Genomic DNA, 24,704 nt, shown 5'->3' with positions numbered 1-24,704 from the left:
CAGGCTCTCCAGAGAGTCCGTTGCTAGAATAGAAAAGGCTCTACAATGTAGTATGGGGATTACATTCATTTTATAAATGAGCTCCGAATAAGAAAGGAGGAGAGTGTCTCGGTGGAAATTCAATGGATGTCAAATATGCTTGATTATTTTGGTGAGCAGAGATGCTGACAAGCAGTACTCAACATTGAAATAATGATAAGAATGCAAGAAAGGCCTGTTAATTGAAATCGTCCATGTGGAATTTTAAGAAAAAAAGTGGACATGTTTTGCAATATCACTGCCAGTAAACCTTGAGATGTTTTCACTTGTTGCCAAACATATTCATGTTTGTGTGTGTGTGTGATAATTTCTGCAACACTCATCGCTACACGACAGCACGCCAATTTCATCTGTGATGAGTTTTCAAATGATCTGTAACGCAAATAGACTTCTGAATGAGCACCTAAATTCCATTTGCACCCATTGGTTACATAATACATCTCCTCTCGTCTCTTCATTCAAATTCTCTTTTTCTTCTTTTTTTCTTTCTTCCTTTCTTTCTTCCTTGCATTCTGCCTTTCTTTCTGTCCTTTGCTCTTTCTTTCTTTCTTTCTTTCTTTCTTTCTTTCTTTCTTTCTTTCTTTCTTTCTTTCTTTCTTTCTTTCTTTCTTTCTTTCATTCTACCTTTCTCCCTCCACATGTCTTTTCAGGGTATAAAGCAAATGAGTTTCACTGGGAGAAATACCTGGAGGTCTGCAATGCCCAGGCCGCACCAAAGAACCTGTTTAAAACCCAAAACAACGTAAGTGGACTTTCATTTCAAAACTGACCGAATGTGTATAAATGTGTAAATAAATAAATAAATAAATAAATAAGCAGGCACATAAACTATGCAGCTGACCTTCTCTGCTCATCCACGTCACAGAGAGTCTCCAGTGGGCCTCTCCAAAGGTCTCTGCCACAGTTTGGAAATACCGCACAACTAACCTTTACAGGCTGTATTCAAAGCACCTAGACGCACAGCACAGCACAGCACAGCACAGCACAGCACAGGGTGCTGGGATTGTGTGTGTGTGTGTGTGTGTCTGTGTGTGTGTGTGTGTGTGTGTGTGTGTGTGTGTGTGTGTGTGTGTGTCTGTGTCTGTGTCTGTGTCTGTGTACCTTGTTATCTACTGTAGTCTACAAGCTTCCAAGAAAATGCGCTTTGGGATTCAGACGGAAAGTCAGAGAATTCTTTTGCAAAATAGCCTGGGGGGAATGAAGACCCCAACTTCATTTCTAGACGGCATGCCTTTGTGAGTTATACCGGGTCACTGCAGATGTTGCCGCATTGTCAGTGTTTGTTGACATATACTTAAACCGTCAGTGCTGCCAAGTTTCTGGCAGTATATTATCCATACACATGTATCTGTATTCCATGTTCCATACTGACGAGCAGGGATGCTGACAGGGGAGGACAAAGGGGTCAGTTGTCCCGGGCCCAGGGAGAGAGGGGCCCCAGAAATGGGTTCTCATTCCATGATATGTATTGTGTGGGGGGCCCATTCAGATGACTTTGTCCTGGGCCCGGCCAAAGCTGTCAGCGGCCCTGCAGACAAGTCTTCAGAGTGTTCCGTCATGGTGGTTTAGAGAGGGCGAGAGGACTGTATGTCCTATGAGTATCAGGTTGCTTATTATGACTTCATGTGGACACTCTTGAAGAAACCAGGGCCTCTGGTGCTGTCAACCTTAATCCCATAATGCAGAAGGATGGGAAACGACAAGAAGAAAAGACATACTGTACATCTGTTCTTTCAAATGCTTTAAATGCTCAGCCACAACACAAGCTGTTTGGACAAGACTTTGTCAGTGCATGTCCCTCTCAATTAGACCAGCCAGATAATGTCTCCAGTGAGTTGTGCTTTTCTTTAATCTGACCTGTCACTTAGTCAATCTAACTGGAGCCCCTCTCAATTGAACTGGCGAAAATAGTCGAGTAGACTTGAGTATCTCCAAATTAGGCTGCGCTCAATTAGTTTGGTGTTAATGCCTCCTCTCAGTTCAACTTACTGGTCCGTCTTTTAGTCGAACCAAAATAGTCAGTCTAAATGACTTGTGCTTCCCCTTCCTAAGTAGGACATAATGACATGCTATTCTCTTCATCAGACATCAACCACCTTGAAGTTTCAAGTGGGCATGAAGTTGGAGGCGGTGGACAGGAAGAACCCCTGTCTGGTGTGCGTGGCAACGGTTGCCGACGTCACGGACAACCGCTTCCTGGTTCACTTTGACAACTGGGACGACACATACGATTACTGGTAAGGCGAAAAGTACTGACGTGACACTTTTTGCTGTGTGTTAGCCAACTGATTTCAGATAAGCTTTGACTATGTGAGAGCATTGTAAGGTTAGGACGGAAAACACGTTTGTAAAACTTTTGTTAGTGACAGCTTTTTCGTTGAAGTTTAAAAACACCAATGAGATTCAAATGGATGAATTCCCAAGTGACTCACAAAATTGCACAACTAGGCTTTCTAATCTTTTTGCATTTTGGGTGAATGGGAAAGTCCTATCCCACAGTGCTGGAGCAGATGATCATTATCAAAATGGCAGTGTTTCCTGTATAAATAAAGACATTTATTGCTCAGTGTTGGGAACAGCAATGTCTAAAGGGACTTTTTATGAGTTTCTGCTCAGGATCAAAAGTACTGTACGGTTGACACTGTGGCTTTATCACAAAAATGCCCTCTTCCCCTGATTTTTTTAAACACAGACTGTAGTGGGAAGGAAGTCGCTTTGGAGCAAATGTAAGGTTTCAGCATTTGTTTGCTTTTGTCAGTTGCAATATAATATACCTTTTAAATCTTAAGTCTTAGCTACCATGGTTTGAGTTGCAGCTTAGTATCTCCTCGTGATGAACAGTTTTACCACTGAACAGTTTTACCACGCAAACCTTTTGGGAATACAGTTGGAGCGGTGCTTCATTGTGGAAATACATACATTTTACATGTTTGAATGTTTTGCTACTTCAAGTGTTGATTCCTTTTGCGCTTATTTTCTGTGCATTGTTCAATAGAAATTATTTCTTTTTAACTAGTGAATGTGTCCTTTGATGTCAACATTAGTTGTATGAAAGTGCTATTTTCCTGAAGGGATTTAGCATCTGGGTGATGCAGTATGAGGCAAATGGGTTTAGAAATGGGTCTCCTTTCCATTGCAAGGAATTATTTCACTATTTTCAAGAGACTTGTCAGGCTTTCATTTTTTTTAGCTCTCAAGTGACATTTGCAGGTAATTCGTTTTTCTCCCAATTTATCATTTGCACAAGTCCTTGCAGCAAGATTTAACTGACAGCGCTAAATCACTTAAATGCCTACTTATTTACAATCCATGATCCTGCCTCCACTCCTCTCTCTCTCTCTCTCTCTCTCTCGTGTGGGTGCCCCTGCTGTACTACTTTCTTTCCATCGTTTCATCTTTTCCTCTCTCTGTGTCTCTGTTTGCATTTCACTCCATATTTCTGTCTCTCACAAACGCTCGCTCACTGTCTCCGACTCATTTGTTTTCAATTAAAGTCCCCGCGTTGTGGAAATGAAAGCTCCGTTGGGTTTCTATCCCAAAATCAGAAGGGACCTTTTTCCTAATGGCTGCCTGAGGTCGTAGCTTTTGTTCCGACCTGACGCACCGCTGAGAAAGGGAAACAGACCAAACCGCTTGTGCGGATCGCAACACATTTGCAGCTGATTACAACGTCACGTGAGCTGCTGGCTATGATGATGATGATAATAATAATAATAATACCATGATGTGCTGCCGTGTTTTGTAAGGCAGCTTATTCATAGAGGGTATTTTTGGACTGTGTTATGCGTGCTGTGCGGATGGGGCTGTTGGAGAGGCAGCTTTTGTAACCCATAGTGATTGATTGAGGGCTATTTATGTATGCTTTTACTCACTAGAAAGGCAGAGAATAGAGAGAGGGGGAGGAGAAGGGGGAGAGATGGGAAGGAAGAGAGGGAATAAAGGAGGGAGGTTGAGAGAGAGAGAGAGAGAGAGAGAGAGAGAGAGAGAGAGAGAGAGAGAGAGAGAGAGAGAGAGAGAGAGAGAGAGAGAGAGAGAGAGAGAGAGAGAGAGAGAGAGAGAGAGAGAGAGAGAGAGAGAGAGAGAGAGAGAGGGAGAGGGAGAGAGAGAGAGAGATGATTCATTTCATTGTTTTTACGTAACGCTGCACCCATGCTTGGGCTTTTCACTAACCAAAAGCTCCAGAGACGTTATAAGGTGTTATTATTAGATCCAATTCAGCGTAAAGGGGCTCTGATAAGCTATTAAAGACGCTTTCATCTGAAGAATGTAGGATTTGTTTTTTTAATTTATTATTATTTAATTAATAATTATGATGAATGACTAGTTGCATTCTGGGCTCTTGGTCTCCCTCTTCTGTTTGCTTTTATCATCATCTTCGTCTTCTCCTCTTCCCAGTCCTTCTTCTCCCCCCTCTCCTTGAACAAAAAAACTGTGGAAACTCCTTTTGCGCCTCACACCTGCTGTTTTTCTTTTTTTTTTAACATTTTCTCAAATGTTCTTTTCATTTCTCGTTCCCTGTTGTTTCATCTCACACGCTTTCATAGACACTCTCAGGGCATCCTGACCATCGTTTTCATCTTTGTCTTTTGGTTTCTTTCAAGCTCCCTTGTTTTGTGTTTTCTGTTTATACAAGCCTCACTTCACTTTTCGCGTTTTCTGTTTATAAAAACATCCATCGGATCTCGCTACCTCTTCTTGGACTCATCTCTCTCTCTCCCTCTTTCTCCTCTGCTATTCTCTTTATATTCCTCTCTCCCTTTCTCTGTCCCTTCCTAAATTTTTAAACTAAGTCTGATCCTGTCGCCTCTTCTTTCCCTGTCCTCCTCCTGCTCTCGCTGTTCTCTTCCCTTATTCACGCCGACACCCCTCTCTGTCTTTATCCCTCTCTTCCATACTGATTTTCCCGGTAGGAGAAGATCTCTTCTCAAACCACAATCTCACTGCAAGGCTGCTGTTACAGCATGGTCTCACATACTAACATGCAAGCATGTATGCCTGCACGCTCAAACGCATAAATGCATGCACGCACACTTTCTCTCTCTTCCTTTTCCTCTCACATGTTCCCACGTAGTGTCTCTCTTTTCTTGCAGTTTCATCTCCCCCTATTCTTGACCTCTCTCTGTCTCTCTCTGTCTCTCTGTCTCTCTGTCTCTCTCTCTCTCTCTCTCTCTCTCTCTCTCTCTCTCTCTCTCTCTCTCTTTCTTTCTTTCTTTCTCTCTCTCTCTCTCTCTCTCTCTCTCTCTCTCTCTCTCTCTCTCTCTCTCTCTCTCTCTCTCTCTCTCTCCATCTCACCCACAACCACACCTGTTAGGGCCGCCGCATGACACATGCAATAGCCTGTCACACCCAGATTGCTCCACTTGCCTACTTCTCCCACCACACAAATATACAATAAAATGCATGTACAAAATGACCAATCAGCACATAAGCTTAATTGACAACTTGGTGATTTGTACACAGCCTCTACTTTCACCCAAAGTGTAAGACAATGCCCAGCCCTGCTGTGAACAGCTTTGGGATAGGTAATGCTGTCTTCATGGCTTCCCTGCTGTGCCTTGTTCAACAATGCCTAGGCCGATAAATCTCAATCTAAGAATGAATTGTGCGTGTGTGTGTGTGCGCGTGTGTGTGCGCGCGTGTGTGTGTGCGCGCGTGTGTGTGTGCGCGTGTGTGTGCGCGTGTGTGTGCGCGCGTGTGTGTGTGCGCGCGCGTGTGTGTGTGTGCGCGTGTGTGTGTGCGCGTGTGTGTGCGCGTGTGTGTGCGCGTGTGTGTGCGCGTGTGTGTGTGCGCGTGGGTGTGTGTGTGTGTGTGTGTGTGTGTGTGTGTGTGTGTGTGTGTGTGTGTGTGTGTGTGTGTGTGTGTGTGTGTGTGTGTGTGCGCGTGCGCGTGCGCGTGCGTGTGCGTACGTGTGTTCGTGTACGTGCATACAAGTGAGTGTGTGTACATATACAAGTGCGAATATGTGTGTGTGAAACTCAATCTAAGAATGAATCGTGTGTGTGTATGTGTATGTGTGCGCGTGTGCGTGCGTGCATATACAAGTGAGTGTGTGTACATATACAAGGGCACGTGTGTGTGAATCACATTTCATGGTCGTGTCAAGCTGTCAGGAAGCCATCTGGCTGCAAACACAACTGCAAAGCATCATCATTGCGTGCGTGCGTGCGTGCGTACAAGGGAAAATGTACCATAAATGGAAGAGGCAACAGAAGAGTGTGGCTGCAAAATGTTCTAAGAATTTATTACATACATACATAGTACATACACATGACATTTTCTGTCCATCCTTGCAAGCTTCAGACCCACTTATGCGCTGCATTCCACATTATTATGCAAATTACATTTTTGCTGTTTCCCCAAATAATCAATATAAATGACAGTCGTCATAATCTTCAAGTCATAAGCCATTAGACTACAATTCAAACGTTTTTGAATGAACCTTCCAATGATAACGGTATTTTTTTAAAGTAATAAATAGATAACTAAAACAGTGAAAAATGTAATTTGCGTAATAATGGGGAATGCAGTGTATACTTGAATGATTCATGGAAAAGACATTGCGTCCGTGCGTGCCTTAGTGCACTCGTGCAAATGTGTGTTCGTGGATGTGTGCTTTACAAGCAAATTGAACCATTCCCCGTTTTGCCAATCATCCGCTGTTCTGACAGTCCTTCAAAAGCCGTTTCTTATTCCTCCACTCTTTCACAAACTCCTCCACTCGTCTACTCTCCTGGCAGCTGTTCTCTCTCCTTCCCGACTTCCAGCGGGGGTGTGGGGGGCTTCTCCCTCTGAAACACCTGCACTGATGCCTTTTGTACATTAGTGCACCCCATCTCCACCCCCACCCCCCAGCCCCCCCCAATCTAACAATCAACTAACACCCCCTTCCACATACGCCACCCCACTCTAGCTCCACTCTGCTTGAGGGATGGGACTGGGGGACTGCCATGTCTCATTCATCTCTCTCGCAGGCCGGGAGATGATAAATCGTACTGTACCGTGTCAATCCTCCTAGCATCTGTTCATGCCAGCGCTAAGTGATTCATGCAGCCTACTGGAGCTGTGGGCATGTATTGCAGTGCTGTGCAGAGTAAATTATTGGCCAATACTCGTTTTGACTGTCACAGTCCACCCCAATTTGCTCCTATCTGCCTGATACCGTATACACACATGAGTCATTAGCTGTAAATTGTGTTGGCAAATGGTGCTCAGCGTCTGGGTTGGGTGACTACCATAAAGAGAAGCTATCACTGATGAAGTAAGCGGAAAATATTCAGTGGTATGTGCAGAGTCAGGAAAATACTATTCAAGTTGAAAAAGGATGAAAGTTCATGATGCGGTTTTAGAAATGTAGACAGGAAAAGAGGAAACTGAAAAAAATAGACTAGTACTGGCATCGTGCAGTGTAGCATATGAGCAAAAGTGTGTTTAAAGTTTGTTAATCTGTCTTTGAACCACTTCTCTGTGTAGTTCTATTTGTAAACGGTAGTATATTTCATAGTCACATGCGGCTTATTTAAGGGAATTGCATACGTCCTTTCTGATTGGTTGCACTGAGATGGGCTACTGTTTTTCATGTGAAGTCACATGTGGGCTGTATTGAACACATTCCTGAGGTCCACTCACTGTATGTCTGCTTTTATGGTGATGTGTCTTAATCTCTGTAATTCATTCAGTCATTAATAAACACTATTTATCAAGTCAATACAAGTCAATAGACTACATCTCTCTGTCTCTCTTCCTCTTTTTCCTACCACTTATTTTCCCATTTTGCATATTCTCTCTCTCTCTCTCTCTCTCTCTCTCTCTCTCTCTCTCTCTCTCTCTCTCTCTCTCTCTCTCTCTCTCTCTCTCTCTCTCTCTCTCTCTCCCCCCTCTCTAGGTGTGATGCCAGCAGCCCCTACATTCATCCAGTGGGATGGTGTCAGGACCATGGACGCCCTCTCACGGCACCTCAGGGTAGACACACACACACACACACACACACACACACACACACACACACACGTGCCCTCACGTGCAAGCATGCACATACAAATACACGTAGACCTGCACATGCGTACGCTTTCTCTGCATGTCTTTGTCTCATTCTTGCTGACACACCCTAGCCTCGTTCTTTACCATGTCACATATACAGTACATGTACACAATCACCGCCCTGCCCTTCCCTTTCTCTCAGTAGCACACACACGCACTCACACTCATGCGCAGATTGCGCACACACACACACACACACTCATGCGTGTGCACGCACGGACACACGTTCTCTCTCTCTGTCTCTCACTCTCTCCCTCCCTCTCTTTCTCTCTCTCACTCACACACTCACTCACTCACTCTCACACACTCACTCTCACACACTCACTCTCACACACTCACTCACACACTCACACACTCACACACTCTCACACACACACACACACACACACACACACACACACACACACACACACTCACACACTCACTCACACACACTCGCCTGCAGACACCTATGCTCTCCTTACCTATGCTCTCCTTGTCACATTGACATTGAAATCCAAATCCAGGAGCACATGTTGGTTGGTGTAACTAAGCCCTTCTCCCCTCTTGCTCACTACGTAGCATTCCATTCCACTTGACAGCCATTATCAGTTCCTTTGCACAGAAAACAAAACATAAATGCCTCTAGACATAAGATAACAACATTTTCTAGAAGTGTAGCAATAATAACACCGAGATGCAGAAATGTGTGTAGAGTGCTGTAATATTCAGGAATGTATGTTTTTTGTTGTTGTCATTATTACCCAAGGGGACGCCATTATGCAAATGTACAAGACATCAACTCAATACATTAAGAATCCCCATGTGTGGGTACGTTATGCTGGATGTGATACTTGTAACGTAATTCAAAAATGCAAGCACAAGGATTGGGTTTCCATACAGCTGTAGTCACGTTTTTGTATCAAAGGTAGTTTGGCTGTGTCACCTGATACTTTTGTATAAGAGGTGCTTTTGTAGCTCATGCTGATGTTGTCTGAAGCAGTGCGGTAACTCTAGTATCAAGGTGGTTGCTAAATAATTACATGGCGGTTTTGTGAACACCGCTCTGCAGCATGTGATGATCTCGCACGGCCACGTCTTCATGGATAACGTATTGCGTCTACGCTTGAAGAGGGCCATTTATTTTCGGTGGTTTTCCCCTTTGTTCTGAGGAGGTAATGAGTATTTTTCTCGGCGACGTCCTTGTGCGGGATCATCTGGTGATGCATTAGTCATAGCGGAGAGGGCAAAGGACTAGCGTTTAGTCTGCCATGTCTCAAATCTGCGAGACGGTAATTACGATGAATTATCGATGGCGTCCTTGAAATAAAAACGTCTCTCTCCGCCTCCTTGTTAATTATTTGTTGTCACAATGATGTACATCATCTGGGAAGTGACTTTTTGACATTTACACATAAAGGTCATAGATGCCTTCTATGTTTTATTCACTGAACTGTGACCACATTTGGACTCCAATGGAATATTATGACCTGGACAATGTCAAGCTTGTTGAGCGTTCAAGTCCATGACAGAATTTTATAAGCTATTAAATTTCACATCAGACGATAGTGGAGAAATACACAGTGTTTAAAAGTTAAAAGCATGTCTTAAGTTGTTTTGAAACAAATGCCTGCAAACGGCAGTGATGTAATTCTCTGCAACTCTACAATTCTGTGTACATCACAGTTCCTCGTGTGCGTAATAGGCATTTTGTTTACCATGAATAAGTGTTGTTAAATTCTTTTACACCCTTAGGGCCCGTCAATGATTAATCCTTTCACAATAAAACGTTGAGGAAAGTCATTTCCAAATTCAGATGCCGCGCACATTTCATCCTGTTGCCTCAGCAGCTGTTTTGAATATAATATACATTTTAAGCCAGTTTCTACATTCAGCTTAAGCACGAGGTGTACGTATTGTACATATATTTATTGGATTTATGGTTTTATGAAAAGCATCCGGCAGTAGTATGCCCATACCCTTTTCATCTGCGTGTGTGCTGCATGGGGGGGCTCGCTCGAACACCTTTTTATCTTGTTAGCAGAATTGTTTTTCTTCTTATGGATTCACATGTACTTACAATGTCACACAGCATGCACCCTGCACTACATCAAGCTCCATGGCGCAGCGTTAATTTGTTCTCTTTGGAGTCTCGCACACACTAACCCAAGCAGTCACCCCAAACCGCCAGGAGCCAAATGCAATTTGTGTTCAATCGCCGATGCATCAGCAGATGCCGCAGATAAGGACAAGTGATTATCCTTCCTAATTCAATAAAGGCTCACATCGCTCCCAAAAGGGTCCTGATGGTTAATACTGATGCTGTATAATCATGTGGATCAATCTGTGCTCTGTCACCCCTGAACCAAGCAGCTCAGCACAGAACAACCATCCAACCCCCCCAGTCCCACCCCCACCGATGCACCCTCAACCTACACGGTCTTCTTCCAGGATCCAAGATCAGTGGATCAATCTGCCGCATTCACCCCTAAACCAATGGTCGCACCTACCCCTGCGCACCCTCCACCAAGCCCTCTCCCTACACTTCTCCTCACAGGAGCCGACATCAGTAGATCAATCTGGTGCTTTCACCCATGAACTAAGCAGCGGACCCAAGGGCGCTGCACCTCCCTCCAAGCCCTTGACGACCTACACTTCTCCTAGGATCCAAGATCAATAGCTCCACATCACTAGATAGCCACTTGTTAGTGTACACTCAGAGCAAGTCAGGATGAGAAAGCTATTTAGACTCATAGCACAGCACATTCAGCTTGCTCAGGATTGCAGACGGTTAAGCCCAAGATCACGCAATGTGTTAGACGTGCCCTCGTCACACCCTTGAGCAATGCTGAGCTTTCACAGAATTTTTGTATGTAATCGTTAAATCGGTTGCCCGTTTTGACATTTCCCTCACATTTCTCCAATTGATCGCCGCCTCTGCTTGCCTCCGTCAGCCGTGCCGTCATCATCAGCAGCAGAAGAAAGGCGAAAACACTCTGTGCTCAGTGGTGGATCAATGTGCAAGGGCCTGTCCAACGCAGCGAATGACCAAGGGAGGGGGAAAAAGGGCTCAAAACCGCACTGAACAGCCGGCGCCGATACCGGCCTTTGAACGCCCACTACAATTAATTAGCACGCGGCTGATACTAAATGTTGCCTTAATGATTTCCACTCCCTTGACGATCTCTTGTGCTTTGGGGGGAAAAAAGCTACCAGTAACATCCCAAGTACTACCACGCAGGTCTCACGGAGTGGCATGTATGTATATTTTATTATGCAGACCTAAGGCGTTACTAGAAATATCGCCATCATCATCATCATCATCAAATGTACAGTTCCAAACCCGCTGGGGGCTTCTGAGGTGACTGCAGTGGTATAAGTGATGATAGCTGAATGGATGTTTCTGGGACACAAAGCCCAACACCTGCAAAAAAAAAAGATTCACAGGGATGTAAAGTGGTATCATAAAACAGATCTGCACGGCATCCCCAGTAAATACAGGTAGCACACTTTTAAATCCAAGGGGAGCAGCCACAGTGGAGGCTCTGTGAGACGGTTTGCACCATGCAGCAGCACTGGTAATGAAGTGGTAATGGGTTTAGAAGCCTGCTGGAGCCGTGCTTATCGGCTAGCCGAACAGCGCTGGAATCCAGGTCAGCATATTGGACGCGCGCGGGTAGAACCGGCGGAGCAGTGCCAACCCTCTGGGCACTTGGTGGACTCGGCAGCATCCCTCCCACTCCCAAACCCTCCTCCCAAATCAGTCGTTTGCTGAGTGTCTCTTTCTCTCTCGCTCTCTTTCTCTTCCTCTCTCCTTCTCTTGCTCTCACTCTCAGTCTCGTTCTCACTCACTCCCTTCCTCTATCGCTTTTTGGTTGAGTTCTGCTGAGTTGAATTTCCTGTCCCAGAACTTGTCTCTTCTCCTCCTCCTCCTCCTTCTCCATCTCCATCTTTTCCTTCTGCTTCCTCCTCCGCTTCGAAACTGCAGCTGTCATCATGGTTTTTTTAAGCTGCTGTCAAATTCAGGCCGGCACCGGAGCCATTCAGATTAAATCCCAGTGCAGAGTCATTGTACATGAGATCATTTTGTAAGCAGACCATGACCGAGACGGGAGAAAAAAAAACATCTGTGTTATCACAGTATTATCTGCTGGGTATACCGTTATTAGAACTCCTACCGTTCCCATCGTCCCTGGCTTAAGAGAGCGTGTAATTGACCACTGGAAAGATTGCAGCTCAGGCATATTTTCTATTTCAATGTCTTGTCACTTTTACTTGTCGATCTTTCTTTCTTTCTTTCTTTCTGTCTTTCTTTCTTTCTTTCTTTCTTTCTTTCTTTTTTTCTGTTCTCTCTTTCATTCTTTCTCTCATTCTCTCTTTCTTTCTCTTGTTCTCTCTTTTTTTCCTCTCATTCTCTCGTTTTTAATTTCTTTCCTCAACAGTCATTGGCTAGAGGATGTTGACTGTGGTTTAGTGGCATGATGGGGGGGGGGGGTCATTGCAAGGGAAGGAGTGTGGTGAAGTTTGATGGCAAACTCGCCACAAGTGTGAGGTGGCGTCTAGACAAACAGTAGACTAAACACACAGCACAGCCAAAACAAAGACACAATATCAAGTTCTATCAACTAATCCATTTCATTCTGTGTGCTCATCACTCACCACAGTGCTTCTGTCTTGAGCACCAAAATGATGTATTTTGGTAACATTTCGGATAATTGACATTTTTGAATTGGGCAGTGCATTGCAAAATGCACTTTCTATAGGTTTAACAACTATGTTCTCAAAATACTTGAATAGCAAGAATTCACACATAGGTGACGGGAACAGTAATAACTTGCAAAAGTCAACGGAATGCAACAGAACTCTTCGTTTGTTTAACTCCATCTATTCTAACCATGCAAATAGCTATAGCTAAAAGGCTATTCCATGCAACATGTCTGCCTTAATTAACAAGAGCCCTAAAAAGACCTCTTAGAGATGTCATTCCACATTCTTAGAGTACACCCCGTGGGCTGCGTGCAAACATACATTTATTCGTTTTCCTTATCTACCTGCTGTTTTGAGTTTCGAACTCTGGATGGACAGCTACGTACAAGAATGTGAAGAACAATTTGCTGAACTTGAGAGAGAAAATGTGGAAGAAAAGCAAGGAATACCGACTAAAGGCCCAGGTTGCAGTGAAGTCAGACTAGGGTGTAAAAAAAAGAAACCACAACATAACGCATGCAAGGCATTTCTTCTGTGTACCTGTTTGCTCTAGGGTTGAAGGACAATAATTGGAATGCAAATAAGACCTTCCAAGTAAGACAGATATGATCCATTATCAAAACGCTGCAAATTCTTTGCATTGCAGACACTGGAAAGCCTGCATTTCATCTTGTCCAACCTCTCACCAAGTCACTTGTTGTGTTTTGTCACATTTGAAAAACAACTGTTCAATGGTATAACTAATGCTTATTTATTTGTTTGAAAAATCTGCTTGTCGTAAATTGTTCAAGGCTGCTAAGTGATCTTTGAAACCATGTCATGGTGGCTGCTGGCTTGACGTGGTGGCTAGCTGGACGGCGAGATTCAAGAGTTTTTCATGAGAAAACATATGCGTTCATTTACCATGTTAACCTGTATCAGAGCGTGATTTAAACCGCACCACAGCCAAAAAAGCATGTGTTGTAGGGTTCTTGTTTTAATCAGATTATGTGTTTGGCTTGTGTTCAAGGACACCCCAACCCAGAGCATTTCCTTTGGGAGGAGTACTTAGAAGACAATGGCGCCTCTGCAGTTCAAAGCCAGGCCTTTTGTATGGTAAGTTGTGCTGGGAAAGAGGAGAAAAGATCCACGTGCACAATGCCTCTGCAAAGGCGTTTATCTTCTACTTTGTGCCTGCGTGCGTGCATGTGCACGTGTGTGTGCCTTTTGTGTGTGTGTGGGTGGGAATATACTACTTTTTCGGGCTGCGCGCTTTGCTTGCTTTGCCTGTTGTGTTTTCCTGATGTGCTGCTTTTTGGAAATTTGAGTGTCTTTGTGTGTCTTTGTGTGTGAGTGTTTGTGTGTCTTTGTGTGTAGGTGAGTTTGTGTGTTAATTGTATTGTTTGACTGCAGGCAAAGTTGTGCTGATGTAAGCACGATTTTAGCGGGGGTGGGGTTTGTCCTTGTCGTTCTCTCTCCATTTCAGTCTTGTCGTCTTGCCTAGAATGAAGTCCTCAGCAATGTTCACTTTTTCCACATAAAATATAGGCCGTTTGCAGAACATAAACCCCACAGCCTATGTGGAACAACATTAAATTTGACGGGCTAAATTAAAAACACTCCTGCTGACTGGAGCCCTTGGAGGCATTGCTGATGACTTAGCAGAGAGTTAGATTTTGGAATTAGTTCCTTGATGATGTTTAAAAGATATGGATTTTTTTGCATATTGAATGAATTAAGTCTGTTCCAGACTTTAGTGTTCGCACTGTATGTGTTCAAATGCAGTTCAAGGGCCTGATAGTCCAATAAGCCTTTTCTTATACCCTCTGTCACACAAAGTTGAATAAAATTGCACAATATTACCCATAATTCATGTAATGGGTCCGGATATCCTTATGTAATGCATTCAAGGTGTGCAGTTGTGTGTAATATAATTAAACATTGTACACTTTAAAATATTAGCATAATCAACATTAATATATTAAAACACTCTGATTACACACTCTGTAATTTTGTCCCCTGGGCGATAAAGAGCTCCAGCCCACCTCTCTAACGTGTGTGTGTGTGTGTGTGCGCGTGTGTGTCTGTGTGTGTGTGTCTGTGTGTGTGTGTCTGTGTGTCTGTGTCTGTGTGTGCCCGTGTGTGTTTTACCCTCAGAAACCTCCCCACAACTTTCAGGTGAACATGAGGCTGGAGGTGGTGGACAAACGGAACCCCATGCTGATCAGAGTAGCCACCATCGCAGACACAGAGGACTACCGGGTCAAGGTGAGGACACTCGCTTGGTCCAGAAAACTAAAACCACCTGAAACAAAAGCCAGAAAACTAAAACTACTAGAAATAAAGACCAAAAATCTAAATCTACCAGAAACAAAGTAGAAGAGACAAAGATATATGTTGTGTACTTACTGTATATGCAGGTTTTTGTGGAGGCTTTGATAGATGTGCCTACAGCTGAAGAAACGGACCACAATTTGTAGAAATAAAATTTCCCACCTTTCTTCAAGTTGAGTAATTGAATTTTTCTTCTCCTTCATCTTGCCTGTCCAACTTACAGCTTGTACCTTAGTTATACTAGTTTTACTATTTCATAGAAGTTGCTTGAATCAGGGACAGCGAGAAAAACCTTGTTATTGTTACTTGAACCAAACCAAACTCTGGCCATCACAACAGTTCAGCATCACAAACAGCATTTCAACAAATAGATCACATACAGTATAATCTCAACACCTGTACTCAGTCTTCTGAAGACCATCCATCAAAATGAAGGATATTTTGTTGTTAAAACTGTAGTGTAGGCCTGTTTGCCACTACTGAATAGCTTGATCAGCCCTGGACATGGTGGGTAAGCCACAGAGTGATAAAAAACTTTGCGCTACATGCTGACTGACTGCCATTGATCACTCGGCCCCCCTCCGGCTCTCTTGAAGTGCAGCCATCTTTCTTAATCAGATACGCTTCGCCACACATCAAACACGGTGTTTATTTCCCCGCAAGGAGAATGGCTTTTAAAGCACAGGTAAAATCGTCTCGGCTATCTATATATTACCGTCGCATAAAAGCCTGCCTTTTTAATTGGCCCCCCTCTCGGAAGGAAGCAAGCGGTGAGTGACTTAGCCGGAATTAATAGGAGTCACCTTTACTGAGATGTTTGTCAGCAGCATTGGCTGCTAATTGTGTTTAAATGGACCTGATGAATGGCAAGATCAGCAGTCAGCGATATAGGACAATATGGCATTGTACCACGCATTGATTTTTTGTTTTGTTTTCCCCCAATCTCATCTTCTCCTAGTGTGTTTTGAAAAGCAATAGCGGTCAGGTATTGTGTGTGCATGTGCATGTGCGTGTGCGTGTGCGTGTGCGCGTGCGTGCGTCCGTCCATCCTTGTGTTTTGAAAGTGCGTAGCGTTCTCTGGCTGTGTGTTGTGTGTGATATTGACATGGACTCATCAAAGCTGTGATAAATTGGCAGACATTTCCATAGTGCACGGCTTGGCAAGAGTTGGAATGCCATTGTAAACAAATAATAATTAAGTGCAGATTATGCTGATGCGTGCATGCAGAGAGAGAGAGAGAGAACGAGGTAGTGTGTGTGTGCGAGCGAGAGTAAGTGTGAAAGGAAGGAAGAAGGGAAGACTGTTTGTAATACTGTATATGCTGTGTGGAAAGGAAATCGTGTGCGCAAGCGTTCATATTTGTGTATGAGTGCACGGGTGTTCATGCATGTGTGTGTGTGTGTGTGTGTGTGTGTGTGTGTGTGTGTGCATGCATTTGCCAAAGCAGCGGCAGCAACACTTAATAGTCCTCTTCTGATACCTCAGGCTCATAGCAATGAATTATTAACAGCCAGTGCCCAGTGTGTATCCCAGAAAGCCTCTCATATTCAGACCGGCATGTCCAGGCTAATTTGAGAAGTGTTGATGTCTTGGTGATGAGCAGATGTATTGATTCACACATCAGCGCTGCACAATGACCAGACATATTGATGATATTCTTTCTGCCAGATATTTTCAAACTCACTTCTGCCAATTGTTGATTCCAACGCGCACACGTTTTTTTTTAGACTTTTAACACCTTTTTCCTTTATTGCTTCAAAGCCTTAATTTCCTTAATTTGATCATTTCAATACGCATTATTATACACCCATAGCTCAGACTTTTCTCACTGCGCACATTCATCCTCATTTCTTTTTTTGAACATTAAATCGTCTTATTCCGTCACTGTCGGATGCATTAGGTGTTTAATATGCCGAAACATTTTCGTATAAAAATGTAAATCCAATCGCGCTCAAGCAGGCTTGGCTGTGGCTGCCCTGGGAGAGAGCTGGGGGAGTGGAGAAGGCAGACTGACAGATATTTGCATACCTGCTAGGGAGCATAATTAGCTTCCTACATGTCTATCCGTCGGCATGGAGGCTTTGCCGATATTATCGCGCAGCCCCGTGATATCTCGTTAAAGCCCTCTGTCCACACTACCATTTCTCCGAAAAACGAAACCTGAAGTGCAGACACATTGCCGCACCGTGTTTGGTCAGCAAATATTACACCTGGAGTGCTGAGAACTGGTGGGGGCCCCTAGGCTGCAGCCATATCTAGCCAGTGCATTAATCCGGCCCTGACTGAGACGTTTATGGCTGAAACTGATTTGTCACTACTGTATATGTGATGATGTGCTGGTTTCAAGCTAGTACCTCCCTGTCCTCTCCTTTTACTTGAGGCCTTGTGCTTCGCTGACACCCTGCCTCAGTGGAGAAAGAAATGAAGTTTCCCTGCTGTCAACCAAGGTAGAGCAACTTTTTTGGGGGATTTTCCCCATTCAACATCCAGATTGCAAATGAGAATCACCTTTTGAATTGTACTATTACAAAATATTGAATAAAACATTTGCTGTCAAGGACATGCTGCCTTTAATCACGAGACCACAAGGAAAAGGGTAAGGAGGGAGGTACTTCATTGAGTTGTATAATGTCTTTTGGTCTCTAATATCTTTGTCACTGCTGAAGATGAAGGGCTGATTTGTACACTCATTCAGTTGAGAGACAGAATTAACCATGGTGACAACATTATGCTGGCTTTATAATATTTAATATTTATTTTTATATATTTTTTTGTTTACGTACTTAGAGCAGTGAGGGCAAAATGGTGCTGATAAGTTGAAATGATTTGTTCACAGGTCCTGCAGGACACCTCCACTCAGCAGCAGCCGCTTGCAGTACAGAGCGTAATCCTGTTAGCGGACAAGTTTTTGTCCTACTACTGTAGCGCTCAGAAAGAAGTCAAACTAAAAATCGCTGGGATCAGCCAAACCTCCAAATGAAACTTGCGAGAACCCACCCGGAGGTTTATAAGTGGATTTATTCAATGTACTGTAGCCTTTTGCTCACAGGCCCAACACGGCACTGATCCAGTTTGGCAAATTCTTTGCCGCCGTCTTCGGCGACAGCTGGGATTTCAGTTTTCAGCGGGTCTTTAGCTTGGCAAAAACGTTCCAGCTCACCATGTGCAGGTTGCTGTTCCAGCCAGACCCTATCTCAGATGGGATGGGCTCTGTCACCAGTGGCCTGCTCAGTCTACACTTGTTCTATCTGAACACACCGATGTGAATTTTATAAAATCTTATACAAGAAGAGGGCCACTTTTGTAGTATGTGCAATATAAGTAAGCACATACCGTATGCACATTACATGCACATGCTATATGGAATGTGTACTGTATGTGTGCTTTATGTGTACTAGAGAAAGATGATATGAGGAATTGTCCATTGCTAAGTTTTGTATGCTGTATATCTTTTTCCCTATGGACAGAGGCCCAAACTACAACATTAAGCTTGAGCTCCTAGTTAACAGCTCAAAGGGATGATGATGCAGAGCAATTTTTGTCTGCCACGTTGCTGGGCAGCATTGTATGTTGTTTTAGCACATTATGCCGTTTATATAAAGCACATAAACACATTTTCATTAGGAGAATTGGACGTGCTCACTCAATCAAGACATGTTAAGTTTGCTCTTTTTAATTTGACAACAGGGCTCAAAGTCTTTCCTAGATTAGCATCACTGTGTTGTCATGATAATAAGCCCACATAAACGGCTTCTATCTGCAGAGGCTCGTCATTGTTGTGTTCTTCGATGAGGCATCTGTTTTTCATCAAGAGTGAGTCACACTAGAACCCGCTTCGTGACTACCTGTCTTAGCTAGCACTCTGAAGACTAACTGAAAGGTGTGACTGTGTAAGAGTTTGTTTTCTTTTTCTGTCACGATAAATTCTGATTCCCCTCCAAGCCTCATTGATTTCTCTGGAATGTCCAGTCGAGATGCTTGCCTAAGTAGTCCGGTTTGAAGTCTATGTGTGTGTTTTTCTTCATGGCATCACTAAACCAAATCAACTATTTATTTATAGATTTCCTCAGTTTTCCTCCGGTGGCACAGTAGAAAGTTGATGTATGAAATATGACCACCATCAATATGAGTATTAGACGTGCTTGGCTTATGAACTGAGCTCTTACCGACAGGCAAATTTACGGTAGATGGGTTACTCCACACTCACTAAATTTGCCAAATATACAGTAAACCAAGTAAAGGCCAAAAGCTTGTGAAGTAAAAGAACAACATGGGATTTAAGTATGCAGACATTTTTCTTTTTTGTTTTTATGAGACGTAAAAACTAATTGAGACAAATCTCTCTCTGCTCCGTGTGGCTGCAGATCCACTTCGATGGCTGGCATGAGAAGTTCGATTTCTGGGTGGACTCCGACCTGCCCGACCTTCATCCCGTCGGCTGGTGCGCCCGCACAGGTCACCCTCTGGAGCCCCCCCTCAGTGAGTCTTCTTCTCTTTTACTTTGTGTCTTTCTCTCTGTGGGTGTCTCTTCCTCCCTCTTTTTTTCTCTCTGTCTTTGTGTCTGTTCGTGGTGTCTCTTTCTCTCTCTCTCTCTCTCTCTCTCTCTCTCTCTCTCCTTCCTTAGTGCTTTGTCGTTCCTCCTCCCTCTCTCTCTCTCTCTCTCTCTCTCTCTCTCTCTCTCTCTTTCTCTCTCTCTCTCTCTCTCTCTCTCTCTCTCTCTCTCTCTCTCTCTGTCTTCTCTCCATTTTTCTTTACCTCCTGCTTGCTCTTCTCTCAAGGACCTCCTGAGCTCATTTGATCTCTGCCATCGATTGCCGTCTTTACCGCCACCTTGAGTGTTAAATCTTCTTGACATTTATGGAGCCGCCTCAACGCGCGCCTAATGTCTTGTGCACAATCTGTTTTGTGTGGCGAAAAGGTGACATGGCTAGTCAGGCTAATCCACTGTCAGGATGCCCCGCATGCGCTGGCTCCTATGAGAAGAGCAGAGGGGCACTGCCAGAAGTGGAAGGAAACTCTTCAAGTTCGTGATTTTTAAGCAGTTCAACCAAAACAGTTGTATCACTGCTGCACGCACCAGTCCTTGAATGGTCCTTATTCGGAGCACTGCCCACTCTGTGTAGCAACGCACAGAGGTGAATCATGAGCACTTAATGGCCACTCTATGAGGCGGTTATTTGGGACACAGTCTATAATCATCACTGGAACATTTATCTGCAGATATTACACCGCTGCTTAAAGTGCTGTAAAAAAAAACGGACAAGGGCTCTCTTTGTGTTAAGAGGGCTGATATTTCTCTATAACAGGCCATAACCCCAGAAAGCTTGAAGTATTGGTGTGGATTTGAACGAGGCTCTCTTGCCTATTGTCCTTATTTCTACTAAAACAGTCCTCTGTGTGGGCCTCCTCCTTTCACTCTGTGATAGATTGGTCCTGACTGTGGCTGAACAAATTGTTAGACCGGTGCAGGCAAGCTGATTGCAGTAGAGAAGCCTCCATAACGGAAAAAAAAGGGCAGGAAGGCAAACCTCGCATCATATGATGAGACGGCAAGCAGAATATCTCAGAAAACGGACAAAAATGTTGCTGTCTCGGTCATTGTGATGTGAAGTGTATTTACAGTAGGACATAAGATGTAGCGAAGGGGCCAGATTATGGTGTCTAAGAATAAGCTGCGCCCACCAAGCCAGCCAATGTGAAGAGGAGATTTTGAAAGTTTTGTTTTCGAAGTAAATGTGTGTTTTAAAACATTTCGTGTCTAGAAATTGATTGAAAGCTATGATCCAGGCTTGAAGAAGAGAATATCCGCACCAGTCAGGTGCAGAGGCTTCAGTGTCTGTTTATCTTTATTTTTTTCCCCTCCACTCTGTTTTTTTTTGTGGAGCCATTAGCCTGTGTCATAGCCCCCGCTGATAAAGCCCTGTGGTATCGCCTAAAGGGGGGAGCCAGGTGAAGCTCAAACATCACTTTAAATGGAAATGGCTTTGGCACACACCTCCATCCCCTGAGAAGGCACTCAAACAATGTGTTTGTTCCCAATATTTTAATAATGTAAGCCCCCAGATCCAAACCCAGTTAAATTTCAATACCGTTATTGAATCCATTTCACATCAACCATTAAATGCCCGAAGCCTAAACCAAAAAAAAAATGATCCAAGTTAGTGGTGTGTTAAAATGTACTGGGAAAGTGGTGAGGTATTTGAGGAATTAATTGTTAGGCTTTTTCTGGATGTTCGTGCCCATTACCAACCAGCCTCACCTTTTTAAACCATATGTGGTCTCCAATTCATCTCCTGAGTGCCACAATATGATGGGGAAATTATGCCCTTTGTGAAGAGAGAGTTCATCTGGCAGAGGAAATGTTAAATATTCTACTGCTGCTCTCTGTCTCTCTCGTGGGGTCTTATATGGTCTTCTTTGGCTTTGACTTCAGAGCTTCGGTTTTAAGCTTTGAAGATCCATTTGTGACCCCGAGAAGATCCTGTGTGGGAGAAAGGGTTCCTGTTTGAAAACATTTTGGGTTTTTCTGTAAAGATCTTAGCAAAAAAAGGAATCCATAAATTCTATCTATGCCATATCCTTAGGCAATACATTATGAAACTGGTGGTAACTGTAAAATGTTATTAACTAGCTATCTCCCTTTCTCTTTTTTTATCTCTCTGTCTGTCACATTTTTCTCTCGCCAGCAAACACAGGACTTTCTGACCTCAAGAGCTCTGTCACGCAGGGAGTGTGTCCTACGCCAGGGTGCCGGGGTGTGGGTCACATCAAAGGCGCAAAATACACAGGACACCACAGGTGAGTCACTCCTTCTGTTGCCTCCTCCCTGACCTCCTCCCTTGTCTCCTTCTCTGGTCTCCTCTTCTCTGGTCTCCTCCTTGGCTTCCTCTCTGACCTCCTTCTCTGGTCTCCTCCTCGCTGGCCACCTCCCTGGCTCTCCTCCTTGCCCACCTCTTTGCTCTCCTCCCTGCCCACCTCTTTGCTCTCCTCCCTGTCCACCTCTCTGCTCTCTTCACTTGTCTCCCCCTTAGCTTCCTCACTGACCTCCTTCTCTGGTCTCCTCCTCTCTGGCTTCCTGCCTGGCCCTCCTCCCTGCTCTCCACCCAGACTCTCCTTGTCTCACCTCCTCTTTAGCTTCCTCTCTGGCCTCCTTCTCTGGTCTCTTCTTCTTTGGCTTCCTCCCTGTCTCTTCTCTCGTGCACTCCAGCTTTCCTAAAACATAGCACTCTGCCTGCCTGTATTACCAGTTCTTCAGCTCTTACAGGCCTCAATATAAGTCGACAAGATAAAACAGATTATTAAATAAATTGATGCAAGTGAAGAATTGACTTAATTAAAGTGGTCAGAGTGAACAGCAGAATGTGTGTAGCGGAGCATTTTGGACTGTACTGTATGTAAAAGCTTGTCTTAATCCTCAGCCCTCTTTCATCGATGCTACCGTTTTCCTCTCCCAAAGCACTTCTCTTGTTTTATAGGCACGGCTATTAGTATGGCACACTCCAGAGACAAAGTTAAACAGTTTACAGACAGTTTAATACAAATGAAAAAATGAGAATGATAAGAAAACCTAGTAAAATAAGTAATGTAAATGTGTGTATGTAACTAAAAGCAAAGGGTAATGTGATATATAAAATAGGACAATATTTATGAAGCACAGATAATGGGTTACACCACTTTATAAAGAATGTTGTTTGATTTTCAATTTGGCTCTGTTTTGCAATCAACACATTTACTCATTTTTTTTATTAGCCTCGCTTTTTGGAAGACTCTAAAATTGTGTTATAAGCCAGTTAGGCCGTGTTATACGCAACATAGACTGTGAAATCGTTCTGTTTTATGTTCAAATTTGTAGGACATTCAGGTGCTGTTCGTAGTCTAGTTAAATTTGAGTTCTATTTTTACACAGACACAGAGATGTTTTAAGGAGCAGACTTTTTCCTGGCCATAGTTCAGAGATGAAGCAGACCGTGCCTCCGCATATCCCCCTATAAATTGCATTCCGCAAGTCACAGAGGGTTATGGATCTCTCACGCAAACCATTGATTTTTCTTGGTCCGCTCAGCCAGAAATACAAACTGACCCAGGAAAAGTTATATAAATTCCCTGATGTTGATAGTTGGAAATTTTGGGACCAAAGAAACCTCTCTATATCACTTTTACGAATTGCGGTCAACAACTCAGCCTGGACTTGAGATTAACAACATAGCGTTACTATCACAACATCCTCCACAGCAGTAATCTAAAACCATGGTAACCACTGGAATGCTGTAGTTGGCAGCACTTCTGAAATCTATTCCCTCTGTAGAGGTTGACCTCATTATAGTGCTATACCCACCCTTCCTTTTTATGTTGCCATTATTGAATTTTGACACATTTTAGTACTGGTACTTGAAGTATTATGGCCAGATTCTCCTGCTATTACCATATCTGGTCTAGCTAAAGTGTAAGCTAAATTGACTTGAAATGAACAGGCTACAACCTCTTTGGCCATATCCTTGTCTTGCTTATGCAGTATAAGTATGACAGAAACCAAAAGGCCTGGCAAAGAATGTCAACCATCCTCAAAAACATCTTTTGACAGTATGCTTCTTTTACGTAATACAGTTATACAATCTGTGAGTGCCTGAGCCATAGCTACTTCAGTACTTGCCTTTTTTTAAATCAGCTTTAAATAAAGCATTACAAAACATTTGCCATTTTTCCATTTCCTTATTTTTTCAGCATTGTTTTGCCAGCATATGTCGTATGCATAGAAGACTATGCATTTGAAAAAAAGTCGTCAATTATTGGGCTGGCTTCCATCTTGGAATGCCAAGGTTAATCTGCTCTGCTCCTCTGTTTATGCCGTGCCAGAGAGCACAGTGTTCCCTGTGACCTATGGAATCATCTCCCTTTCAATTTCATCGGCACCCCTGTTCTATTTCTGCTGCTCCCCCGAACCCAGGATCTAATCACTAACCAATCAATGGACGGCGGAGACTCCGTAGTCTACCTCATCTTGAGAACGCCACGGCAAGGTCCTTCTGAAAGGCATGGCTGATTACAATGACTCCTGGCGCCTTTTGAAATAACCTCCATATCTAAGCTGTCGGTGCTCGCCCACAGTTTTTTTTTCTTTTTTTTTGCAGCACAACTTCTCCCATTGAAGATGAGGCTGAGCTTCATTAGTGCAAACTTTACATCTCGTTTGCATGCATTAGCATGCAATTAACTGACAATTGCACAATTATGTGCAAATCAGGCGTGTATTTTTTTCTTCTCTTTCCTTTTTTTTTCTTTCTTTTTTTAAGTGAGTGGTGCTAAAACCAAAGGGGGCCTCATTTGCGACTGGTATGAGAAAAAAATGAAAAACAGAAGCACTTGAACAGTTGTCAGAAGAGTTGGCACTCCAACAGCATTAGTATGTGGTTTTCATTACTTTAATGTCTCGTGTCAGTGAGTAAGTGTGTGTTCTGGAAACTCTGTCAGCCCAGATGAGGAAGACCCTGAACGGAGAAGGAGCGGCGTTATTACAGTAAATAAACAACACCGCATCACCATCGCCACCACGGCAACCATCTGTCAGACTGCAGAGGCGGAGTAATAAAAAACGTTGTTTGACGCGCACATTAAAGCGCACGATCTCGAG

At 43.6% G+C, this 24,704-nt stretch overlaps 1 protein-coding gene across 1 annotated transcript in view; it reads left to right on the top strand.

Annotated features, from left to right (window-relative positions):
* LOC134455593 (lethal(3)malignant brain tumor-like protein 4) overlaps nt 1-24,704 on the top strand; it is a 124,256-nt gene that overhangs the window by 20,806 nt on the left and 78,746 nt on the right. Inside the window, exons 8-14 of the mRNA XM_063206747.1 lie at nt 690-781; nt 2,125-2,276; nt 7,922-7,998; nt 13,772-13,857; nt 14,899-15,009; nt 19,441-19,555; nt 21,763-21,874. Of these exons, the coding sequence (XP_063062817.1) occupies nt 690-781; nt 2,125-2,276; nt 7,922-7,998; nt 13,772-13,857; nt 14,899-15,009; nt 19,441-19,555; nt 21,763-21,874 (745 nt within the window). The remainder of the gene's footprint in view (nt 1-689; nt 782-2,124; nt 2,277-7,921; nt 7,999-13,771; nt 13,858-14,898; nt 15,010-19,440; nt 19,556-21,762; nt 21,875-24,704) is intronic.

The sequence above is a fragment of the Engraulis encrasicolus genome, chromosome 9, assembly GCF_034702125.1.
Source record: "Engraulis encrasicolus isolate BLACKSEA-1 chromosome 9, IST_EnEncr_1.0, whole genome shotgun sequence".
Classification (NCBI taxonomy): Eukaryota; Metazoa; Chordata; class Actinopteri; order Clupeiformes; family Engraulidae; genus Engraulis; species Engraulis encrasicolus.
The sequence above is the reverse complement of the archived record's forward strand: the minus strand, read 5'-3'. Positions and strand labels throughout refer to the sequence as shown.